At 42.3% G+C, this 26,897-nt stretch overlaps 1 protein-coding gene across 1 annotated transcript in view; it reads right to left on the reverse strand.

Moving 5' to 3' along the window:
• Positions 1-4,916: 4,916 nt before the first annotated feature.
• LOC140458290 (uncharacterized) overlaps positions 4,917-26,897 on the reverse strand; it is a 30,759-nt gene continuing 8,778 nt past the window's right edge. Inside the window, exons 2-9 of the mRNA XM_072552692.1 lie at positions 25,921-26,014; positions 25,497-25,526; positions 21,133-21,162; positions 20,707-20,736; positions 16,041-16,119; positions 9,333-9,521; positions 5,939-6,091; positions 4,917-4,972 (exon numbers count right to left, since the gene is read on the reverse strand). Of these exons, the coding sequence (XP_072408793.1) occupies positions 4,927-4,972; positions 5,939-6,091; positions 9,333-9,521; positions 16,041-16,119; positions 20,707-20,736; positions 21,133-21,162; positions 25,497-25,526; positions 25,921-26,014 (651 nt within the window). The 3' untranslated portion in view covers positions 4,917-4,926. The remainder of the gene's footprint in view (positions 4,973-5,938; positions 6,092-9,332; positions 9,522-16,040; positions 16,120-20,706; positions 20,737-21,132; positions 21,163-25,496; positions 25,527-25,920; positions 26,015-26,897) is intronic.

Consider the following 26,897-nt stretch of genomic DNA (forward strand, 5'->3'; position numbering starts at 1 on the left):
ACAGTGGGTAATACTGTTGCATCATAATGCCAGTCACCTGGGTTCGATTCCAGCCTTGGGCGACTATATGGAGTTCACATTCTTCGTGTGGCTGGGTGGGTTTCCTGCGGGTGCTGTGGTTTTGTCCCACAATCCAAAGATGTGCATGTTAGGTGGATTGGCCATGGCAAATGTAGGGTTACAGGAGGGGGAGGGGGGAGCATCTGGGTAGGATGCTCTTTGGAGGGTCAGTGAGGACCCAGTGGGCTGAATGACCTGCTTCCACACTGTGGGGTATCTACGACTCTAACCATCAGGAACTGCAGTTGCCATGACCAGACATTGGAGCTTGTAGGGAAAAAAACTTTCCCATAAGAGGGTGTGGGATAGACGGTGCTATAGCTGCATCCTAAAGTTTCACTGTGACTATCTGTTTAAATAAGAGGTTTTCCCAAAATGTTGCTCACTCCAATGTGGTTAGTGCAGAACACATCAATGAGCAGTTAATTAGTGGAATTACAACTTGGGGTCACTTTAATCGAATTCTAGTTGGAGGGGATTGTGGGTTTTAACATTTCAGTAAGAACAGAGAAGCTGGTAAAAGAAGGGGAGGTGTGGCATTGCTAGTCAAGCACAGTATTACAGTGGCAGAAAGGACATTTGAGGACTCATCTACTGAGGGAGGATTGGCTGAGGTTAGAAATAGGAAAGGAGAGGTCACCCTGTGGGGAGTTTCCTATAGGCCTCTGAATAGTTCCAGAGGTGTGGAGGAAAGGATAGCAAAGATAATTTTGGATAGGAGCGAGAGTAACAGCATAGTTGTATGAGGTCTTTAACTTTCCAAATATTGACTGGAAACACGATAGTTTGAGTACCTTAGATGGGTCAGGTTTTGTCCAATGTGTGCAGGATGATACTTTATTCATAAATACTTTGATCTATACAACTGGACATGCCATATGTATATAATATTCCATTTCTTTGCGTATCGAAACAGAGTAATCATTCCTATTTACAGGTTGGTGCGATTACATTGAGCTGAGGTGCCAGCAGAGCCCAAATGACTGCGTGGGCCCCCTGTTCTTCTTAGGCAGGCAGATGTTACATGGTGGTCTTTCCCCACCACGCCTTGGCGGCAGCTGCCCCAAGCTTCAGCGCATCCCTCAACACGTAGTCCTGGACCTTGGAATGTGCCAGTCTGCAACACTCAGTCGGGGTCAGCTCCTTCAGCTGGAAGATCAACAGGTTTCGGACCGCCCAGAGAGCGTCCTTCACCGAGTTGATGATCCTCCAGGCGCAGTTGATGTTCGTCTCGGTGTGCGTCCCATATGTAGATAGGCTAACAAGGGGCGGGGCCATATTGGATTTGGAACTGGGTAATGAACCCGGCCAGGTGTTAGATTTGGAGATAGGTGAGCATTTTGGTGATAGTGACCACAATTTAGAAATGTTACTTTAGCGATGGAAAGGGTTAGGTATATGCTGCAGGGCAAGGGTTATTACTGGGGGAAAGGCATTTATGATGCGATTAGGTAAAAGTTAGGACGCATAGGACGGGGAAGGAAACTGCAGGGAATGGGCACAATTGAAATGTGGAGCTTATACAAGGAACAGCTACTGTGTGTCCTTGTTCAGTATGTACTTGTTTGGCAGGGAAGAATTGGTGGAGCGAGGGAGCCGTGGTTTACTAAAGAAGTTGAATCTCTTGTCAAGAGAAAGAAGGCGGCTTATGTTAGGATGAGAATTGAGGGCTTAGTTAGGGTGCTTGAGAATTACAAGTAAGCCAGGAAAGACCGAAAGAGAAAGCTAAGAAGACTCAGGGGAAGACATGTGAAGTTGTTGGCAGATCGGATTAGGGAAAATCCTAAAGTTTTTTATAGGTATAACAGGAATAAAAGAATAACTAGAGAAAGATTAGGGCCAATCAAGGATATTCATGGGAAGTTGTGCATGGAGTCCAAGGAGATAGGGGAAATGCTAGATGAATATTTTTAGTCAGCTATCACACTGGAAAAAAGACATTGTTGTCAAGGAGAATACTGAGGTACAGCTGCTATATTAGATTGGATTGAGGTTCAGAAGTAGGAGGTGTTAGCAATTCTGGAAAGTGTGAAAATAGATATGTTCCCTGGGCCAAGTGGGATTTATCCTAGGATTCTCTGGGAGGCCAGGGAGGAGATTGCAGAGCCTTTGGCTTTGATCTTTATGTCATCATTGTTGACAGGAGTAGTGCCAGAAGACTGGAGGGTAGCAAATGTCCCTTGTTTAAGAAGGGAAGTAGAGACAACCCTGGTAATTATAGGCTAGTGAGCCTTACTTTGGTTGTAGATAAGGTGTTGGAAAAGGTTATAAGACATAGGAGTTATAATCATCTGGACAGGAATAAGTTGATTAGGGATAGTCAACACGGTTTTGTGAAGGGTAGGTCGTGCCTCACGAACCTTATTGAGTTCTTTGAGATGGTGACCAAACAGGTGGATGAAGGCAAAGTGGTTGATGTGGTGTATATGGATTTCAGTAAGGCGTTTGATAAGGTTCCCCACAGTAGGTTATTGCACAAAATACGGAGGCATGGGATTGAGGGTGATTTAGCAGTTTGGATCAGACATGGGCTAGCTGAAAGAAGACAGAGGGTGATGGTTGATGGGAAATGTTCATCCTGGAGTTCAGCTACTAATAGTGTACCGCAAAGATCTGTTTTGGGCCACTGCTGTTTGTCATTTTTATAAATGACCTAGATGAGGGCATAGAAGGATAAGATAGTAAATTTGAGAATGACAATAAAGTCGGTGGAGTTGTGGATAGTGATGAAGGATGTTGCAGGTTACAGAGGGACATAGATAAACTGCAGAGCTGGGCTGAGGGATGGCAAATGGAGTTTGATGCAGAAAAGTGTGAGGTGATTCACTTTGGAAGGAGCAACAGGAATAAAGAATACCGGGCTAATGGTAAGATTCTTGGTAGTGTAGATAAGCAGAGAGATCTTGGTATCCATCTACATAGATCCCTGAAAGTTGCCACCCAGGTTGGTAGGGTTATTAAGGCAAACAGTGTGTTAGCTTTTATTGGTCGGGGGATTCAGTTTTGGAGCCACGAGGTCATGCTGCAGCTGTACAAAACTCTGGTGCGGCCGCACTTGGAGTATTGCGTACAGTTCTGGTCACCGTATTGTAGGAAGGATGTGGAAGCTTTGGAAAGTGTGCAGAGGAGATTTACTAGGATGTTGCCTGGTATGGAGGGAAGGTCTTATGAGGAAAGGCTGAGGGACTTGAGTCCGTTTTCGTTATAGAGAAAAGAAGGCTGAGAGGTGACTTAATTGAGACATATAAGATAATCAGAGGGTTAGATAGGGTGGACAATGAAAGCCTTTTTCCTCAGATGGTGATGGCTAGCACAAGGGGACAAATCTTAAAATTTAGGTATGATAGATATAAGGCAGATGTCAAAGGTAGTTTCTTTACTCAGAAAGTAGTAGGGGTGTCAAACACACTGCCTGCAACAGGAGTAGGCTTGCCAACTTTAAGAGCATTTAAGTAGTCATTGGATAAACATATGGATGAAAATGGAATACTGTAGGATAGACAGGCTTCAGATTGGTTCCACAGGTCAGTGCAACATTGAGGGCCAAAGGGCCTGTACTACTGTAATGTTCTATGTTCTATTACTCAGGGCAACTTAAATTACAAATGCATTGTTTTACAAACTCCTGCATCATGCGCAAACTTTATGAGCAGATTTTCAGTTCAAACAGTGCACTATCTGTAGATATTGACACAGAGTTGGGCATACCAATGTCCATCTTTCCAGCAGCTGGCATGATATCAATCCTCATCACTTCCATTGTAAAACCAATGCAATTTTCTTATGGGGGGCAGGGGGGAGCATAACCAAAATATACATAATTTTCAGTAAATCCGCCCTTATAGCTGTAAGTGGCCAAGAATCTATTGGAGTTATCAAAAAGTATAAGGAAATGTATTCTGAATAAAATGGGCAGAAATAACTCAAAATTGTAAAAAAAAATCCGAATAACAAGTAAGAAATTTATAACGTAACTAATACAGCAAACCTATTTTAAAATGGTCATGTTATTATCATTGGTGTTTCATGTAAATTCACACCTAAAATGAATTGTTACATTATTTACCGTAGTCCCACACAAACCAGGAACACTGTTCTAATTCAGCTGCCCCAAGTGTTCATCTCAAACTTAGTACTCTGTGACTGCCACTGGGAGAAAGGGGCAAGCCTTGGCCTTTAAGATTTACAAGTTCACTGTCATTCACTCACCTGGGAGAAAGTAGGACGGTTGCTAGTGTGTAAAACAGAAAGATTAGTGCAAAAATAAAAAAGTTCTGAGGTTATGGTTAAGGTGCCATATTGGCCAGCATTGACTAACTCACGTTTACAGGTCCTGAGCTGGTAGTTCTCATAACACAACCAAGAGTAAGATGTCCCAGATTTTTAAAAGTCAGTAAAAGAAGCAAAAGTTGTGTTATGAAAGTTATTCTCACACAGCCAGGAGTTATGATCAGGAACATACTGCCAGCGTGTGTGGCAGACGCAAGTTTAATTGAGGCATTCCAACATAAATTTGATGGTGATTTCAAAAGCAACAATGAGGATAGTTATGGAAAGAAGGCAGGTGAATAGCATTAAGTGAACTGCTCATTTGAAGAGCTGGCACAGACAGGGTGAACCGATGAGCTCCTGGGAGAGATACCCTATACTGATACCATTTGTAAAATGTTCCATTTCCTACAAGATATTTTATCTTCCTTACTATAATTCCCCTTCACAAAATGAAAATTAGTCAGAGAATTTATTCATTTAGTGTCATGCTTTTACTTCATTTGAAATTTTTTTCAATTTTCAGGTTAGCTGTATATTTCTGTATAATGAATGTTTCGGTATGGGTGAGTGCTTTTCCTGCAGCCCTCCATTGCATTAACATGTCTTTTGGGTGCAATACAGATATTTCCACCGACGGTCCCTGTGATTAAATATAGAAAACAAGTATTAAAGTCCAGCAATGAATTTCAGCTATATTATACTACTCTCCAAATCTATCCATTCCAACTCTGTGGTCTAGATTTCAGGTAATGCTTTGATATTTCAGGTATTTTCTTTGGCAAATAGAGTCAGAGAGACCCTATACCAAAATTTCAATACCAAAACATGTTGCTGCAGTCTCCCCTCTGTAACCCCACTCTACCTGTTATTAGCCTGCCTGCATCACCCCACATCACATTGTAATCAATCAAGAAGCTTAAACACTGCCTGCTCAATGTTTCTGTGCTTCTACCCACACACTACCCCAGAAACACTTCGCCAATAGATAAAAGGAACTTGGGCAAGTGTATTCGAATTGTTACGGGTGGGAAGACATTTAGAAGATGCAAGTTCTGAAGTTTGGAGATGAGGTTCCTCAGCATTTACAGCCACAATGTGCTGACGATTTAAAGGACATTATTCACAGTAAAGTATCTGTAATAGATTTTACTTTGGAAACAGTGTTGTTCCTGTGTTTTAAAGAGTAAAATATGCAAATCAAAGAATTGCAGGAGTAGGTAATGTCTGACCATGGTATCTATGCCATGGGATTTACAAGCACTAAAAATATAGAAAACATTTCTGACAGAACAATGTCCAAACTTGAGTCCACGTCTACAACATCATGGACATGTACATTGTACCTCTCTTTGTGTCACAACACAAATAGGTCCCTACTTCAAAAACATTTGAGTAGGTGGCTGGAGCTTATATTAAGTAATTGATCTAAGACTGGCCTGCTGATACCACAGTATAACATCTCCCATTCTCTGTGTCCAGCAACCTGTGTGGTCAAACTCTGCATGTACCCTGGTTTCATTTGACTCCATCTTTGTATGTTGTCAGTCTATCTAATACACTCAAAGAAATTTCTACCTGAAAATTTGAAAAGCTGCAAGTCACTTACTCTCGATAGTTATCATGATAGCTGGAAACACCCACAAGGTAGCTCGAGTCTGGAACTTTCCAGCTGAAGTATTCATCAAAATAATTGACATAGTCTGTCCAGAAACACTGATCATTGCAGGCATTGTTTACACGGCAACAAAAAAACTTCCACCTGAGAAAGACAAAGCAGTGAAACAGTGAACGTGACAAGCATTTCAAAAATAATACTGAGACCATATTGGAGTTCTAGATTGGAACAGTATGATAACACAAATGACAGAAGTGAAAAATCTAAAATTACTAATGTTGCAGCAAATTGCCAAAAATGCAGTGAGCTGATGGAGTTTGGTGAAGGCAACTTTTTGCTGAGAACAGGGAGAGGCACCAATTGGAGTTCTGGACAGTTTCCTAAGCAGCAGCGAGCTAGAATGACAGCCCCCTCCCTGTGCTGTCATTCCATCATTTCTCTCATTCCTGCAGCAAGACCTCAATTTCAAGGCAGGATGCGCATTACAATCCATTCCCTAATTCACCCCCTGTCCAGAGCTACATTTCAGAATGTCAACCCCTTGAGCTCAGAGCAGATTGAGCCCGTTGCCAGACAGTGATCTGGCCAACCATCAGCCAAATTCTGTCCATGTATCTTTTTGGAGGCAAATTATACCAACTCATCCAAAAGCAAACAGCAGTTCACCTCTGCAAAGATAAAGGCACACATAATCTTTTATTAGAGAAATGGCTTTGATTTGTCAATCAACCAAGACTCCGTGTAGCTCAGAGAATTCTGTAGAATATTTTGCTCGCATTCAGTGTATTGGTTTTTGTAGAACAGAATTCCACCAAAAGCAGTTAATGTCAACCTCTGTAAAAATATCCCGAATAAACATCTGATTGGATTGTAGGTCTTCATGATAGATAGACCACAGAAAATCATGTCAAGGAAAGCAGTCAATCCGAGCTGGATAATGTAGGATATAATGTTAGTCTGATATCTCAGAATTTCACAAGTAAGTAACTGCTTGGGAATGGAGACAGGGAGATTTTTGGATCCATGATAATTTGGATGATACTGACTAGTTTGGACAGAGTCTGCAGGGAAAACTGGCCTTGACTTTAAAAGACATTATTTATATTCCATGCTAGTCACATTCCTACATTCAGATAAGACTCTGTTATAATCTACCAGTCCTGGGTGGCCTGCTGGTGTCAATAATCAGACTTTCACCGTGGTTTCAGAGGTTTTTAATCACTTTTGCCATATTTATCTTCTTTTGTCAATACAATCAATCCTCTGAATATACAAAACCTTGAATCACAAATTCACCTGTCCATGCCAAAAGATAAGTGACCACAAAAATCGACATCTGTGGGCAAAACTCTCACACTGCATTTTTTAACCTATTTACAGGGAAGGCAATGGCCTAGAGGAATTATTGCTGGCTTCATAACCCAGAAACCCAGGTAATACTCTGGCACCCTGGGTTCAAATCCCACCATGGCAGATGGTGGAATTTGAATTCAATAAAAATCTGGAATGACCAGGAATGCATTGTCAATTGTTGGAAAAATCCATTTGGTTCACTAATGTCCTTTAGGGAAGGAAACTGCCATCCTTACCTGGTCTGGACTACGTGTGACTTCAGACCCACAGCAATGTGATTTACTCTTAACTATACTCTGTGCAATTAGGGATGGGCAATAAGATTAGATTAGATTACTTACAGTGTGGAAACAGGCCCTTCGGCCCAACAATTCCACACCGCCCCGCCGAAGCGTAACCCACCCATACCCCTACATCTACATCTACCCCTTACCTAACACTACAGGCAATTTAGCATGACCAATTCACCTAACCTGCACATCTTTGGACTGTGGGAGGAAACCGGAGCACCCGGAGGAAACCCACGCAGACACGGGGAGAACATGCAAACTCCACACAGTCAGTCGCCTGAGGCGGGAATTGAATCCGGGTCTCTGGCACTGTGAGGCAGCAGTGCTAATCACTGTGCCACTGTGCCGCCCACTAAATGCTGGCCTAGCCAGCAACATCCTTATCCTGTGAATGAATTTTTTTTAAAAACTACTGTTAAGCAATCTTTGTATTTGTGAATTTTGTGGGGGTTCTCAGGATGGAACCCTCGTGGTTGGAATGATGTATACCACTGGCCTCACTGAATTACTAATCCAGATTTCCACCTGGGTGTGCGAAATCAAGGTCAGGACTAACTCTGAACCTATCCCAGGGCAAAACAACTAACTATTAGGATTTTCATTGGGCTATTCATTAATTGCCATGGAGCCTGGTTCTCTGTCTGGTTGAGGATGATGAATGAGCTCCCAAACTACACTGCCTGGAAATGTTCCAGCCACTGCACAGAATTCCATGATATGTGCACAGCAGCGACTTCAGGAAGCTGGAAGTCAGAGCATCCTTTAATTGGGAGACATGGGACCTCTGATTGGTTACGCTGTCATACAACTCAGAGGCAATATTGCTCCTTAAAGCTACAGGTCAAGAGGAGCTACAGGTCAAAGGTAATAAATGGAGAGGGCACTTCAACATGGGAAAGTAGAATACTGCAGTTGGTGGAAATCTGAAATAAAAACAAAAATTGCTAAAAAAAATACTCGGCAGGTTAGGCAGTCTCTGCTAATAGAAAGAAACAGAGTTAACATTTCAGTTCTGTCACCTTGCATCAGAACAATGTGAAACAACAGTGACCTTGCCCTTCCTGGAAACCTCTAAGTGGACTCAATCCAATAACTTGAAGCCAACAGTAATTCTGCAACATTACTGCTATAAATTTATACACTCAGTAATATGTTTATAATGAATATTTAAATTTAGATAACCAACAGGAGAGTGAAATGTAGAATTTGCTATCAGTTGAAGTGATTAAAATGAACAGCATTGATCCATTTCTGGAGAAGACACACAAGAGAAAAAGGAAGGATATGCTGTTGGAGTTTGATGAAGAGTAGTGAGCCGAGGATAGTATGCAATGTTGGGCCAAATGGCTTGTTTCTTTGCTGTAACATCATAATGCCATAACCACATAAGTGTGATATATTACCAGAAACCTGGAATGGGATTATTTTTCTGAAATCTTCATATTCTTAATTAGTTTCCCGGGTTGGACCGAAGGGTCTGTTTCCATGCTGTATATCTTTATGACTCCATGACTCTATGTTCAATATTGTGTACTTTAGTTTGGATTTATAAACATAGAGTATCTCCAAGTGATTATGTTTGTAACAACTTAACATAGAAAGTGCATTGTAACTGTCAATTAAAGTGCTGAAAGATAAGATTCAACATTGACTTTTTTTTACATTAGTAAATGGAAATATTATACTCAATTGTTTATAAAATTGTCCAGCCTTTGAAGCAATAAAGCTAGTTTCCAAAATACCTCCTGTCCTCACGATAGTTGTCATGATAAGCCTCGATACCACTGATAATGGAGCCAAATGGGCAGGTGAAGGTAAACTCTTCATCAAAGTTGTTCACGTAGTTAGTCCATGAACAAGCCGGTGGCTCACTGAATGTTCCCTTACATTTGAAATCCCACAAACGATCTTCATAGTAACTGTGATGTTGACTAGAAAGGAAAGCACAAAAAGCATTTTCAGGATAACTTCAGGTGACAGACATTGGGTGAGTCTGTGAAGTTGACAAATGCCTTTTCACTGATATGTAAATTCAATGCATTCCACCAACTCAGTTTGCTCCCTTTGCTAGCTGCAAACACACTACTGGACATAAATTGAACTAAGGCAGGATTGTGTAAGGGAATGGTCTGAAATGGGTAATTTGGAAACTGTTAGGCTCAACCCAATCTGATGGCACCATAAAGTTCTGGGTGAAGAATTGAGGAGTCCAGTTTGAGACCCTAAGATATCTGATGTGTCACTCCTGGCTCCTTAGGGGCCCAGTATCACAGAATTAGAGAATTATACATTACAGAAAAGACCCTATGACTCATCAGGCCCTGTACCACTAAAGCTACAGTAGATTGTAGTGATAATGTATAACTAGCCAATTTAACTTGAACCTATTGCTATCATACAATAAATTACATCTTGTTGCTACAAATGCATCTTCTTGTTTGGATTCCTTAGTTGTTCATTGTCCATTGCTGTTAACTAAACAGACCCTTAAACTTAGTTTAGAAAGGAGGATTGGTAGTAGCATCCTATTCTGCAAACTTACAATAGTCAGAAGTGGGATAATTGCTTAAACACCTCAAGATACTGTTTTTGAACCTCCATTCAACCAAGGAAATTTTTTTTTCAGAAGATAGGTGAGTTTACCTCTTTAATAATGTTATTATCACCTTAAGAATGCTCAGACAGTTAGTCAGCAGCAACAAGTGCCTGAACAAACTGTTTGCAGAACTTGGAGAATGAAGGCTGTGATAAAGCAACACTGCAATCTGAAACTCTCACCTCGGAGCTGGTAAAAGGTGTAGCAAAGACAATCTGGGCTACAAACTACTTATTGGCAGTTCCTCACTTCTTAGAGAAGATAGATCTATAACGAAAGTGATAATCTTAAAGTTTCATGAATAAGTTTAAAACCCCTGCAGGCACATAGAGAAAATTACAATTAACAGCACAAAGAACCAGGCTGAGAAGGACAGAAGTGAAGAAAGGAGCTGTTAATATTCATAGCAAATGTCACTGTTAATGCAAGTGAGCAGCAAGAGACATGACTATAGCAGTAAACTCAAGGGTCATATAATAAACTCACATTGAGACTACAACTTTTGGAATATCAAGGAGTAGACTTCAAGTGACATAAAGGTAACTTTAAAAATTAAGAAGATAGAGTCTGACTGAAGAGGGTTGAAGAGTAACGGATGACTTCAGGTCATAGAATCATACAGTACAGAAGTGGCCTTTCGGCCCATCGAGTATGCAATGATAATAGCTACCCTATATCTACACTAGTCCCACTTTCCAGCACTTGGGCCATTGTCTTGAACGTAATGACATTTCAAGTGTTCACTCAAGTACTTTTTAAAGTTTGTGGGGTTTCCTGCTTTCCTGCCCTTCCAGGCAGAGCACTCCAGATTCTCACCACTCTCTGGGAGAAAGCAATTTTTCTCAAATCCTCTTTAAACCACCTGCTTTCTAACCGTCCTGTCCATGCCTCTCATAACATTATACTCCTCAATAAGGTGCCCCTTGCGGGGCCTTGGTCAAAGTCTCCCTTGAGGCTTGGTCTCTATCAGAGGCCTCATTCTCCCAGTGTTGCTTTACCTCGACTTCATCTCCTGTCCCTGTTTTACCTCCAGGCTTAAAACCTGGATCTCCTTTCCCTGTTACTCTGCTCCTTGGTCCTCACTTCACACTTGAATTAGAGTTCTGGACTCCATCTATTCGCAGAAGTTGGTCAGTGCAGGTCATCCGGGGACTACTACTACTGGATGGAGCTAAATCAATCCAACAGCACTGTACAACAAAGCTGAGTAATTTTTGTAAAATATTTTTAACATATTTGATGATGAATTCTATTTTGCAACTTATTTCAGCTGAGAATGCAGTGTTGCATATGCATGATACAGTGTTTTTTTTTCTCAGGTGAGAAATGTCACAAGCTATTTCACTCAGGCTTTAACATTGATTCCCATGGGGAAAAAAAACAACTTTATTGGAAGTTGTTTTATTTGATATCAGGAATGCAATCTTAACTTTAAGTGAGGAGTTGCTGCAGAGAACCTTCTAAAATCAAGGAAAAGAAGACATCATTGCTCCAGTGAAAAATTTCAAATCTTATAGATCAAACAAGTAGAGCAACATTGATTTGATTTGCAAAGTTTTATAATCAGAAAATTAGGATAAAATTATCCAGCAAGATTAAGGTTTAAAAGACAGCTAATTAGAAACAGCACGGAGATATTGCAGATTGAAACTAGCTGTAAAGGAGGACAACTAAATAATCAAAAAGAAAATGGCAGGAAATATAACAAATGTTTGATGTCAGTTATATGCTAAGCAGAACACAGGATTGGCCATTTTGAAAAAAAAAGCAGCTCTTTGGAATCAAAATTGTTTCAAAATATCAAAACAAACAAGAAAATATATTATTCTGCAGCTGGTGATGAAAAAAACAGCAAAATATTAAAGAAGGACAGATGGTTTTGAAGAAATGCATCAAGCTTTTGACAATTACTGTAATCTAAGAAACAACAAAATCCTTGAAAAAGCAAGATTTAAGTGAAGAGTTCAGCATCCAAGAGAATCAACGAGGTAAAAACAATGACTGCAGATGCTGGAAATCAGATTCTGGATTAGTGGTGCTGGAAGAGCACAGCAGTTCAGGCAGCATCCAAGGAGCAGCGAAATCGACGTTCCAGGCAAAAGCCCGTCATCAGGAATAAAGGCAGTGAGCCTGAAGCGTGGAGAGATAAGCTAGAGGAGGGTGGGGGTGGGGAGAAAGTAGCATAGAGTACAATGGGTGAGTGGGGGAGGGGATGAAGGTGATAGGTCAGGGGAGGAGAGGGTGGAGTGGATAGGTGGAAAAGGAGATAGGCGGGTAGGACAAGTCCGGACAAGTCATGGGGACAGTGCTGAGCTGGAAGTTTGGAACTAGGGTGAAGTGGGGGAAGGGGAAATAAGGAAACTGTTGAAGTCCACATTGATGCCCTGGGGTTGAAGTGTTCCGAGGCGGAAGATGAGGCGTTCTTCCTCCAGGTGCCTGGTGGTGAGGGAGCAGCGGTGAAGGAGGCCCAGGACCTCCATGTCCTCGGCAGAGTGGGAGGGGGAGTTGAAATGTTGGGTCACGGGGCAGTGTGGTTGATTGGTGCGGGTGTCCCAGAGATGTTCTCTAAAGCGTTCTGCTAGGAGGCATCCAGTCTCCCCAATGTAGAGGAGACCGCATTGGGAGCAACGGATACAATAAATGATATTAGTGGATGTGCAAGTAAAACTTTGATGGATGTGGAAGGCTCCCCGACTTGACACTGACATTTTTTTACAAACCCACCGACTCCCACAGCTACCTGGATTACACCTCTTCCCACCCTATGTCTTGCAAAAATACCATCCCGTATTCCCAATTCCTCCACCTCCGCCGTATCTGCTCCCAGGAGGACCAGCTCCACCACAGAACATACCAGATGGCCTCCTTCTTTAGAGACTGCAATTTCCCTTCCCACGTGGTTAAAGACGCCCTCCAACGCATCTTGTCCACATTCCGCACCTCCGCCCTCAGACCCCACCCCTCCAACCGTAACAAGGACAGAACGCCCCTGGTGCTCACCTTCCACCCTACCAACTTTCGCATAAACCAAATCATCCACCGACATTTCCGCCACCTCCAAACAGACCCCACCACCAGGGATATATTTCCCTCCCCACCCCTTTCCGCCTTCCGCAAAGACCGTTCCCTCCGTGACTACCTGGTCAGGTCCACGCCCCCCTACAACCCACCCTCCCATTCTGGCACTTTCCCCTGCCACCGCAGGAACTGTAAAATCTGCGCTCACACCTCCTCCCTCACCTCTATCCAAGGCCCTAAAGGAGCCTTCCACATCCATCAAAGTTTTACTTGAACGTCCACTAATATCATTTATTGTATCCATTGCTCCCGATGCGGTCTCCTCTACACTGGGGAGACTGGGCGCCTCCTAGCAGAGCGCTTTAGAGAACATCTCTGGGACACCCGCACCAATCAACCACACTGCCCTGTGGCCCAACATTCCTACTCTGCCGAGGACATGAAGATCCTGGGCCTCCTTCACCGCTGCTCCCTCACCACCAGACGCCTGGAGGAAGAACGCCTCATCTTCTGCCTCGGAACACTTCAACCCCAGGGCATCAATGTGGACTTCAACAGTTTCCTCAATTCCCGTACCCTCACCTCACCCTAGTTCCAAACTTCCAGCTCAGCACTGTCTCCATGGCTTGTCCGGACTTGTCCTACCTGCCTATCTCCTTTTCCACCTATCCACTCCACCCTCTCCTCCCCTGACCTATCACCTTCATCCCCTCCCCCACTCACCCATTGTACTCTATGCTACTTTCTCCCCACCCCCACCCTCCTCTAGCTTATCTCTCCACGCTTCAGGCTCACTGCCTTTATTCCTGATGACGGGCTTTTGCCCGAAACATTGATTTCGCTGCTCCTTGGATGCTGCCTGAACTGCTGTGCTCTTCCAGCACCAGTAATCCAGAATCCAAGAGAATCAGTCAATAATTCCATTCATGGCCGATACAGATTAGTGGAAACTGTGACAATGGAACTTTGAAATCAGAATTCACAACGCACAGCCAAATAAAAGTGAAATATTACAGAAGCTGTAAGTCTGAAATAAGAACAGAAAATGTTGGAGAAACAGAGTTAATGTTTGAGTCCAGCATGACTCTTCTTCAGAAGCATGTGACATTTCCTACCTGTAAAGGACTTTAGTGAGGAATCAGATGGGCTTTACAACAATTGACAATGGGTTCATAGTCACGGTCAGGCTAATTTTATGTATCCCTGATTTTTACCGAATTCAAATTTCACCATTTTCCATGATGGGATGTGAACCCATAATCTTATGACATTAGCCTGGGGTTTTGGATTACTAGTCTGGTAATATTAACATTAAGCCACTGCCTCACCAACAATTTTCCTGGAGCTTGTTAATGTTCGTCTCATCAATTTTAAGCTTGATATAGGATTCAGTGTCACTATTTTATCAGATCAGGCACCATAGATGAAGGAACAGCAGTCACTGACTACAATTGTTGGTCAAGGTGCCAATAAAGGAAGATCACATTGAGACTTCTAGATTCATGACCAAACCCAAAGAGATGAAAGAGTCTACTGATATTGCCTATGTTGGCATAAGCAAATCATTTCATACTGTCTATGAGAAGGACTGATGCGACAATACAGGAAAAGTGGAAATGGTTTCTACTAATAGCACCACTGAGGAAACTTTAGATTAAAAAACGTTGGCAAACTTTTCCAAGAAGCAAATACTGAAAGCTAAAATGAGGAATACAACCAACTTGAGCTCACTGGGAAAATGTTAACTGAAGTTATTCAAGCAATCAAAAAGACTGGAGAATAAATTGATACCACAGAATTGACGTTAGTGCTGGATGGGGAGCCAACACAAGCTAAAGAACAATATTTCAATCCATTGTACTTGAAAGAAGTATTCTCAGTCCCAGTGACAGAGATATTGCTGAGTGAGCAGCAGTTACCCAGTAGCATGATTGAAGATGTGAACATGTCCAATTCACCAGGAAAACATCTGCTGAGAATGAATGAAGACATCCAACTCATTCCACAAGTAGAAGTAATGAACTTACACATGTGGAGTAAAAATGAATATAACTGGCTATATAAAATTCTTCACTGGGGTGGCACGGTGGCTAAGTGGTTAGCAGTGCTGCCTCACAGCTCCGGAGACATGGGTTCAATTCTGCCCTTGGGCAACTGGGTGGGTTTCCGCTGGGTGGCTGGCTCTGGTTGCTCTGGTTTCCTCCCATAGTCCAAAGATGTGCAGGTTAGGTGGATTAGCCATGCTAAATTGCCTACAGTGTCCCGGGATGTGCAGGTTAGGTGGATTAGCCATTGGAAATGCAGGGTTACAGGGCTAGGATAGGGAGGTGGTATTGGGTGGGATGCTCTTTGGAGGATTGGTGTGGACTCAATGGACCGAATGGCCTCCTTCCACACTGTTCAGGGCAGGGTAAAAAATCCAGATCCTGCAAAAATGAAAATACCTGTTTCAAGAGAGCAGCTATCTTCCATGATGGATATTCATGAAATCAAAGGTCCATCAAGGCTGCTCAAAGACCAAATGGAATGAGGGAATAGGTGATGGTTTTATGGTAACAGAGGGATAATTGGGTAAGAATTGTGTGTATATAAGGGGTGAAAATGTGTTGCTGGAAAAGCACAGTTGGTCAGGCAGCATCCAAGGAGCAGGAGAATCGATGTTTCGGGCATGAGCCCTTCTTCAGGAATGCATATAAGGGGAACAACTAAATAGTCAGTTGTGTTAGAGTTTTGTGATATGAACAAATTATAAATATTAAAAAGCCTCTAAGTGACATAAGCTTATAGACTTACCAGGTTTCTGTGAGATTAATGTGGATGATCTTTAGTCACTTACCTGCTAATTGTATCTATTGTATTAAATGAGGGACATGTAAAAAGCAGTTTATCATCAAACTCATTCAACCAGCGTTTATCTGAAATAGAAGACAGTCATTAAACACATATGACTTTCTAATTCACTGACATGACACATCGTATGACAAAAACACATTCATACAGCATATCATTTCATGTAATGTTATGTTAAAAATTAATTTAACATGGTTGTGCTGAAATTTCACTATCAAACATAATTCACAAAGCTATGGTGCAATTTTCCACTTCCTAATTATTGAGAATAATACACGTGATGAGTTGGTTTGTACAGGAATCCAAAAATCAGATGTTTACCATAGAGTTAAACTTTTGCAATTAACCTCTCCCTCCTTAGATACTGGAATGATAGTCTCACTGTCAGCAGCAAGAAGCTTACATATATGCATTGACATCTGATTTATTCTTTCACACATGAGATATGGATGTCACTGCCTAGACTTGAATCTTGTCCATCCTTAGTTAGCCTTGAGAAGGTAGTGTTGAGCTGCCTTCATGAATCACAGTCCTTTTGGTGTAGGTAGACCCACAATGTCATTAGGGAGAGAGTTTCATGATCTTGACCCAGCAACACTGAAGGAATGAGGATATATTTCCTGAGTAAGGATGGTAATTGTTTCATGGTGCTCTTGCAGATTGTGGTGTTTCCATGTACCTGCTGCCCTTGTCCTTCTAGATGAAGGTTGGGGTTTGGAAGGTGCTGTCAATGGAGCCTTGTGAATTCCTGCAGTGCATCTTGCACACATGATACACATTGTTGCTATTGAGTATCAAAACTGGAGGGACTGAATGTTTGTGAAAGTGATGCCAATCAAGTGGACTGCTTTGACCTGGATAATGTCAAGCTTCTTGAGTGCTGTTGGAGTTGCACCCATCCAGGAGACTCCTGACTTGTGCCCTGTATACTGTGTTCAGGCCCTGGGGAGACAGCAGGTGAGTTACCCACTGCATGATTCTTCACTTCTGAACTTCTTTCGTCGCCAATTGCTTTTATATGACTGGTCCAGTTCAGTTTCTGGTTATTGGTGATACTTGCCACTTGTCAGCCCAAAACTAGATATTGTCCAGATTTTGCTGCATTTGGACATGGAGTCTTCCATCTTGCTCTCCAACCTATTAAAGCCATCAGACAAAGCTGCCTCATGTTCCTATGTGTCTCTCTCTGCAGGTTAACCATGTGATGAATAGTGAAGTACAGAGGAACATCTTCTGCACAGGAGTCAGCAGGTGTCTGGTTTACCAAAATTCTTTGAATATCACAAACCTGGCGTATTGCTTCTTCCACCAACAAGAGATGGGTGTCAGTGATGTGTCCAGGGGATTGTGTCCTGCATTCTATAATCTACCCATCAAGCTGGATGTCTCTGTGCTTCTGGAAGGTGGAGTAAACACCTTGCCATTGCATCCTTTGAGGATTCAAAGGCTTCCTCTTCAGACATGCTGGTCTGGGTGGTGTTAGTGCTTGCAGAAGAGAAGATAAAGAATGAATTGATGAAGATACAGAATAGCTTCCATATGCCAATGTGTTGTTCACATCTGCCTGTATTTCTGGGCAATTCTTACCTCCCTTTTGTCACAGAATAGGCCTGGCCTTCCTTGGCCAGTTCACCTCTCTCCTTCTGATTGGAGTCATACCTGGCACATAGGTTGTGGTTGTTAGAGGTCAGTCATCTTAACTCCAGGACATCTCTGCAGTATTTCCCCAGGGTAATATTCTAGGCCCAAGGTCAGAAATGGTGATGTTTGCCGCTAATTGCACAATGTTAGCACCACTTGCGACTCCTCAAACACTGAGGCAGTCAGTGTCCAAATGCAACAAGATCTCGACAATCTCTAGGCTGACAAGTGGCAAGTAACATTCACACCACACAAATACCAGGCTATGACCATCACCAAAAAGAGACAATCTAATTACTGCCCCATAACATTCAATGATGTTACCATCACTGAATCCCCTGCTATCAACATCCTGGGGGTTATCTTTGATCAAAACTTCAACTGGACTCACCACATAAACACAGTGGTTACAACTACAGGTCAGAAGTTAGGAATACTGTGGTGAGTAACTCACATTCTGACTCCCCAAAACCTATCCATCATCTACAAGACAAGTCAGGAGTGTGATGGAATACCCCCCACTTGCTTGAATGAGTGCAGCCCCAACAACTCACAAGAGGCTTGACACCATCCAGAACAAAGCAGCCCACTTGACTGGCACTACACCCACAAGCATCCACTCTCTCCACCATTAACGCTCAATAGCAGCAGTGTGTACTATCTACAAGATATACTGCAGAAATTCACTAAAGATCGTCACACAGTACCTTCCAAATCCATGAACACTTCCTTCTAGAGGGACAGGGGCAGCAGATATAAATTCCTCTCCAAACCATTCACCATCCTGTCTTGGATGGTTCCTTCACTGCAGTTGGGTCAAATTCCTTGAATTCCTTCCCTAATAGCATTGTGGATCAACTCACAGCAGGTGAACTGCAGTGGTTCAAGAAGGCAGCTGACCACCACCTTTAATCTAATCTAATCTAAACTAGAGACAGGCCAGCCAGCTACACCCATATCTCACAAATGAGTTTTTTTTTAAAAAAAGGAGATACTAAGCTTTGCAGGCTTTGTGCCTTTGTGCAATGTCTGTGCCATGATAGAATGAGACTCAGTAATACCCTTGACAGTTTCAGGTAGTAGGGAGAAAATGGTGCCCTTGTGAATTGCTGGAGATCATTCATTTTCTGTAGCACTGCTGTGTGCGCCTTTGGTGCAGCTCAGCAACACAGATAGTGCTGTGATCTCAGCCCAGGCTGCAGGGCTCTGATAAGGTTGCCTCCTGTTGTAAAGACCTGGGAAGATAATGGACCTTCTCTTGGTGACCCCGTCCAGCAGCACCTACAGTACGGTATTGGTGAACCTGTGAGCCAGCTTCAAGTGCTTAGGGATCATTTCTGGGCTCTTATGGAGGTTGGGATGAGCACATGTGAGAGTGTGTTAAGCTCTAAAATTGTTGAATTCAGTATTAAGTCCAAAAGGCTGCAGGGCCACCAAGCAGAAAATGAGGTGTTGTTCTTCCAGCTTGTGCTGAGCCTCACTGGAGCACTGCAGCAAGCCTGAGACCGAGATATTGGCCAGGGAACAGGGTGGGGTGTTGAAGTGGCAGGCAACTGGAAGCTCAGGGTCTTTTTTGGGAACAGAATGTACATGTTCTTTGAAGTGGTCATTCAGTCTACGCTTTGTTTCCCTAATATTGAGGAGACCACATGGAGTGCAATGAATGCAGTAGACTAGATTGCGCAAAGTGCAGGTAAAGCGCTGCTTCACCTGGAAAGTGCAATTGGGCCCTTGGATACTGAGGAGGGAGGAAGTAAACAGAAAGGTGTTACAGCTTCTGCAGTCCTCATGTGGCTGTGGGGGAGGGGACGTTGGGAGTGAAGGTGGAGAGAATCATGGTGCCCTGGAGGGAAACAGTCCTTGCGGAAGGCTGACAGCGGAGGGGAAGGGAATCTCTGTCTGATGGTGGCCTTCTGCTGGAAACCGCCACTTGACCATCAATCATCACTTAGACTTACAAGTGAAGGAGTATCACACATGTGAAGGATAATCCTATGTTCACAGAATAGAACACCAGCATGTGTGTTATAGAGTCATAGAGATATGCGCGCGGAAGCAGACCCTTCGATCCAACTCGTCAATGTCGCTCAGATATTCTGACCTAATCTAATACCATTTGCCAGTATTTGGCCCATATCCCTCCAAACCCTTCCTGTTCATATACCCATCCAGATGCCTTTTAAATGCTATAATTGTACCAGCCTCCACCACTACGTCTGGCAGCTCATTCCATACATGCACCACCCTCTGCGTGAAAATGTTGCCCCATAGGTATCTTTTATATCTTTCCCCTCTCACCCTGAACTTATGCCCTCTCATTCTGGACTCCCCCACCTCAGGGGAAAGACCTTGTCTATCTGTCCCTACCAAGTCCCTCATGATTTTATAAATCTCTATGAGGTCACCCCTCAGCCTTCAACGTTCCAGGGAAAACAGCCCCAGCCTGTTCAGCCTCTCCCTATAGCTCAAACCCTCCAACCCTGGCAACATCCTTGTAAATCTTTTCTGAACCCTTTCAAGTTTCACAATATCCTTCCAATAGGAAGGAGACCAGAATTGCACGCAATATTTCAAAAGCAGCCAACCAATATCCTGTCCAGCTGCAACATGACCTCCCAACTCCTGTACTCAATACTCTGACCAATAAAGGAAAGCATACCAAATGCCTTTTTCACTATCCTATCTACCTGCGACTCCACTTTCAAGGAGCTATGAACCTGCACTCCAAGATCTCTTTGTTCAGCAACACTCCCTAGGACCTTACCATAAAGTGTATAAGTCCTGCTAAGATTTGCTTTCCCAAAATGCAGCACCTCGCATTTATCTGAATTAAACTCCATCTGCCACTTCGCAGAGCCTTCTTCACTATCCTATCTACCTGCGACTCTATTTTCAAGGAACTATGAACGTGCATTTCAAGGTCTCTTTGTTCAGCAACATTCCCTAGGTTCATCCACTAAGGTATAATATTCACATTTTACCTCATATATTAGAGATTTATAGAGACTTACCAGGATGTTTGATGTCATTGGGCTTTTGTGCTGGAAAATATAACATTGAATTGACATTAAAATGAAATGCAATCAGTTGAAAATCTCTCAATCCCTTCAAAGTATAACTACCATCAATTCTGGGGAAAGGTCATGGAATCTGAAACGTTAACTTTGATTTCTCTCCATAAATGCTGCCAGACCAGCTGAGCTTTTCCAGCAATCTCTGTTTTTGTTGCATATGAGGAGTTGAAAGGAGATAGAAGTGGGATTTTCCTGGGAATCCTCACTTGACTATCAATCATTCCTTAATTTACAAGTGAAGAAGCATCACATGTGTAATGGATTATCCTCTGTTCACAGAATAGAACACCAGCGTATGTGTTCACCCACTAAAGGACAATATTCACATTTTACTTTGGATATTAAAGATTTATAGGGACTTACCAGGACTTTGGATGTCATTGGGCCTTTTTACTGGAAAAGATAACAAAGTGAAATGGAATCAGTTGAAAATCTCTCAATCCCTTTAAAGTATGGCATTGTAAAATTAAACCACATACTGTGAGGGCTTTCACCTGTGTAATAACCAGACACCGACAAGAACGATCAAGGATTATTTTATAGTTCAACATTTAATTGTATGCTTTCAGTACAGGGGCAGTTGTATCCATAATATCGATGCGCATTTATTTCCCACATGGTAAATGTAACCCTCACGGCTAAGTAAAAGTGTAATTGGGATACAGTCCAATTACAAAAAAAAACTCAGTTTGTGTAACCTCACCTGTTATCCTCTTCAATGAATGTTATGGGGAACAAATCACAGATTCAGTATGTTTCATTTAAACAAAACAAGCATTTGATTTCCATTGTTTATGTAACTCCTCAGTGAGAATGCATTCTTTATTTTCTCCCGTTACCAATGATTTCCTCGACTATGCCAAGACTACATCTGTAAAACCTTGTGGCTGATTTAAGCGTGGAACATAGGAGACACTGTATAGAATAGAGATGGTTCCACATTGCGCAGTGTAGCCAATCTGTGCAAGTTGGACTTTAAACCAGCCAAAACAAACAGTCTCCTGTCTAAAGGAGGCTTTAGGCATTGTGTGCAGATTTAGTTTAGGGATTCTCATTCTAACTCCCAGGCACTACTCGTACACAAAATGTCATTAACAGACAAGTTTTAATTCAACATTTCATTGAAAACAGCTACAAGTCTGGCTAAGTGGGCTATGGAAATGTTACACATAAAACATTTCCTTCTCCATACGTGAACTCTAGCAATGACAATAGGTAGAAGGCCCACTACGTTCAATGCTGCTGATCAAAGAGTTGACTCGGACTGCTCAACACAGGAATAAAAACATCTAGCCCTAGCCTTTATATTCCCAGAAATATTACTATCAGCTGCATTTTTGAACACACTAATCAGCGATGTGAGTTTGAGCTTTAAACTACCATTAGCTGCAGGTGCTCGTGAGAAAATGACCACAACCACAAGCAAAGTAGTCCAGGAGAAAATAAAAGTCAAGTACAAATAGATAACAAATAAAAATAAAGCAGTGGACATTGTGTATATGGACTTCCATAAGATACTCAACAAGGTTCCTCATGGTAGACTGGTTAATAAGGTTAGATCACATGGAATGCAGGAACAGCTAGCAATTTGGATACAGATCTGGCTTGAACATAAGAGACAATGGGTGGTGGTGGAAGGTTGCTTTTCGAATTGGAGGCATGTGACCAATGGTGTGCTGCAAAGATCAGTGCTGGGTCCACTGCTTTTCCTCATTTATATCAATGATTTGGATGTGAATTTAGGAAGTAAGGTTAGTAAGTTTGCAGATGACACCAAAATTGGTCATGTAATGGACAGCGAAGAAGGTTATCTCAGACTACATTGGTACCTTGATCAGATTGGCCAATGGCTGAGGTGTGACAGATCTCATTTACTCTAAAGAAATGTGATGTGCTGCATTTTGGAAAGGCAAATCAGGGTAGGTGTTATACACTTACTGGTAAGGTCCTGGGAAGTGTTGCTGAACAAAGAGACCTTGGAGTGCAGGTTCCTCAAAATTGGAGTCACAGGTAGACAGGATGGTTAAGAATGGCATTTGGTATGTTTACCTTTATTGGTCAGTGCATTGAGTATAGGAGTTAGTAGATCATGCTGATGCTGCACAGAACATTGGTTAGGCCACTGTTGGAATACTGTGTGCAATTCTGGTCTCATTCCTATCGGAAGATGTTGTGAAACTTGAAAGGGCTCAGAAAAGAGTCACAAATATGTTGCCAGGGGTGGAGGGTTTGAGCTATCGGGAGAGGCTAAAGAGATTAGATTAGATTCCCTACAATGTGGAAACAGGCCCTTTGGCCCAACAAATCCAAACCGATCCTCTGAAGAGTAACTCACCCAGATCCATTTCTCTTTGACTAATGCACCTTACATTATGGGCAATTTAGCATTGTCAATTCATTTGACCTGCACATCTTTGGACTGGGAAGAAACCAGAGCATTTGAAGGAAACCCATGCAAGCTCCACACAGACAATCGCCCAAGGATGGAATCGAACCTGAGTCTCTGGCGCTGTGAGGCAGCAGTGCTAACCACTGAGTCACCGTGCCACCTTTGGGGCTTGAACTATTTTTGCAGGTAGTCAGGATAGATAAGAATGACATTCCTTTATTGGTATGCTTTCTTTTATTGGTAAGGGTATGGAGTTGGGAGGTCATCTTGAGGTTGTACAGGACATTGGTTAGGCCACATTTGGAATATTGCGTGCAATTCTGGTCTCCTTCCTATTGGAAGGATATTGTGAGATTTGAAAGGGTTCAGAAAAAGTTTACAATGATGTTGCCAGGATTGAAGGATTTGAGCTATAGGCAGAGGTTGAATAGGCTGGGGCTGTTTTCCCTGGGGCGTCGGAGGCTGAGGGGTGACCTTTTAGAGGTTTATAAAATCGTGAGGAAAATGGATAGGGTAAACAGACAAGGTCTTTTCCCTGGTGTGGGGGAGTCCAGAACTAGAGGGCATAGGTTTAGGGTGAGAGGAGAAAGATATAAAAGAGACCTAAGGGGCAACTTGTTCAAGCAGAGGGTGGTGCGTGTGTGGAATGAGCTGCCAGAGGAAGTGTTGGAGGCTGGTACAATTGCAGCATTTTAAAATCATCTGGGTGGGTATATGAATAGGAAGGGTTTAGAGGGATATGAGTCAAGTGCTGGCAAATAGGACTAGATTAGGTTGGGATATCTGGTCGGCACAGAAGGGTTGGAGCAAAGGGTCTGTTTCAGTGCTGTACATCTCTAAATGTTTTCTCTGAACAGATCAGGATTTCACATCCAAGTTTCATCTTGCCAGTAAGATGTAAGCTGACTGAAATCACTCATTTTACTAACAGTGCAGCCTGGTAATATAATATTTCTCCCAAGAATAGTTTGCATTTTATTTTCTTGAAATTTCAAGTCAATGTCTGATCATTTCATTAGGATGCAGGATATTAATGCTGAAGAATGTAACACTAACAAAACAAACTTTCTTTGTAATAAACATTCCCAGATTACATATAAGATGCATTATATGGTTCACTCTATAATGTCCTGTTACAATTTTGGCCTGATCCACATATATTTTCTGTAAACGATCGCTTCCACAGGCAAGTTCATAGAATTATAATGAGGTCATTTGACACATTGAGTCTGCACTGACCCTGAGAAGAGCAAAATTGCTGAACTTAATATTGAATCCAGATGGCTGTAAAGTTCCTAAGTCGAAAATATGGTGCTTTTCTTCCAGCTTGCACTGAAATTCACTGGAAGCCTGAGACAGAGATGTTGGCCAGGGAACAGGGTGGTGCACTGAAGCAGCAACAACTGGAAGCTCAGGGTCTTTTTTGCTGACAGAACATATATATGAATTGAATTGAATCGAATTTATAGTCACGTATACCGAGGCACAGTGAAAAGCTTTGTCTTGTGAGCAATACAGGCAGATCACATAGCTAAGTAGCATTGATAAGTAAATAATAGTACACTCTATAATGTCCTGTTACAATTTTAGCCTGATCCAGATACATTTTTTGGAAAGGATCACTTCAACAGGCAAGTTCATGGAATTATAAAGGAGCCACGGGGTCATGCTTCAGCTATGCAAGAAACTGGTAAGGCCGCACCTGGGGTATTGTGTCCAGTCCTGGTCACCGCATTATAGGAAGGACGTGGAAGCTTTGGAAAGGGTTCAGAGGAGATTTACTAGGATGTTGCATGGTATGGAGGGAAGGTTTTACGAGGAAAGGCTGAGGGACTTGAGGCTGTTTTCATTGGAGAGAAGAAGGTTGAGAGATGACTTAATCTAGACACGTAAGATAATCAGAGGGTTAGATAGGGTGGACAGCGAGAGCCTTTTTCTTCAGATGGTGAAGGCTAACATGAGGGGACATAGCTTTAAATTGAGGGGTGATAGATCTAGGTCAGATATTGGGGATAGTTGCTTCACTCAGTAGTAGAGGCGTGGAACTGCCTGCCTGCAACAAAAGTAGACTCACCGATATTAAAGGCATTTAAATGGCATTGGACATACATATGGATAACAATGAAACGGTATAGGTTAGATGGGCAACAGATTATTTTCACAGGTCAGTACAACATCGAGGGCTGAAGGGCCTGTACTGTGCTGTAACGTTCTATGTTCTATGTATGTGTAAAGGATAATCCTCTGTTCACAGAATAGAATACTAATGTGTGTGTACATCCACGAAGGTACAATATTCACATTTTACTTTAGATATTAAAGATGTTTAGGGACTTACCAGGATGTTTGATGCCATTGGGCTTTTGTGCTGGAAAACATAACATTGAATTGACATTAAAGTGAAATGGAATCAGTTGAAAATCGCTCAATCTCTTCTAAGTATACCTACCATCAGCTCTGAGGAAGGGTCACTGGATCTGAAATAATAACTGATTCCTCTCCACAAATGCTGACAGACCAGCTGAGTCTTTCCAGCAATTTCTGTTTTTTGTTGCATACGTGAAGATGAAAGGAGATAGAAGTGAGATTTTCCTGAGAATCCCCACTTAATCATCAATCTTTGCTTAGACTTACAAGTGAAGAAGCAAGAACATGTGAAATGGATTATTCTATGTTGACAGAATAGAACACCAGCATGTGTTCATCTGCTAAGGTACAACGTTCACTTTTACTTTGGATATTAAAGATTTATAGGGACTTACCAGGACGTTTGATGTCATTGGGTTCTCGTGCTGGAAAAGATAATATTGAGCTTATATTAAAGTGAGATGGAATCAGTTGAAAATCTCTTAATCCCTTTAAAATATAGCATAGTGAAAGTAAATCTCATATTTTGAGAGTTTTCTCCCCGACAACCTGAGACCTGCAAATACGCAAGAACTATCATGGATTATTTTAAATTTCAATTTAGTTGTATGCTTTTTCAGTTTAGGGGCTGTTAGAGTAATAGAGTCACGAAGACATGCAGCATTGAAACAGACCCTTCAGTTCAACTCATCCATGCCATTCAGGTGTCCTAAATTAATCCAGTCCCTTCTGCCTGCTTTTGGCCCATATCCCTCTAAACCCTTCCTATTCATATACCCATCCATTTGCCTTTTAAATGTTGCAATTGTACCAGCCTCCACCACTTCTTCTGGCAGGTCATTCCACACACATACCACCCTGTGTGTGAAACATTTGCTCCTTAGGTCCCTTTTAAATCATTCCCCTCTCACCTTAAACCAATGCCCTCTAGTTTTGGACTCCCCCACCCTGGGGAAAAATACCTTGACTATTTACCCTATTTATTCCCTCATGATTTTATAAATCTCTATCAAGTCATCCCTCAGCCTCTGACACTGCAGGGAAAACAGCCCCAGCCTATTCAGCCTCTCCCTGTAGCTCAAACTTCCAACCCTAGCAACATCCTTGTAAACATATTTTGAACTCTTTCAAGTTTCACAACATCCAGGGAGCAGGGAGATCAAAATTTAACGCAGTATCCCAAAAGTTGCCTAACAATGACCTACACAGCCGCAACATGACCTCCCAATTCCTGTACTCAATGCTCTGACCAATAACGGTTTGCACACCAAATGCCTTCTACACTATCCTATCTAACTGCAACTCCACTTTGAAGCCACTATGGACCTGCACTCCAAGGTCTCTTTGTTCAGCATCTCTCCCTAGGCCCTTA

Source organism: Chiloscyllium punctatum, chromosome 32 (assembly GCF_047496795.1).
Source record: "Chiloscyllium punctatum isolate Juve2018m chromosome 32, sChiPun1.3, whole genome shotgun sequence".
NCBI classification, from domain to species: Eukaryota; Metazoa; Chordata; class Chondrichthyes; order Orectolobiformes; family Hemiscylliidae; genus Chiloscyllium; species Chiloscyllium punctatum.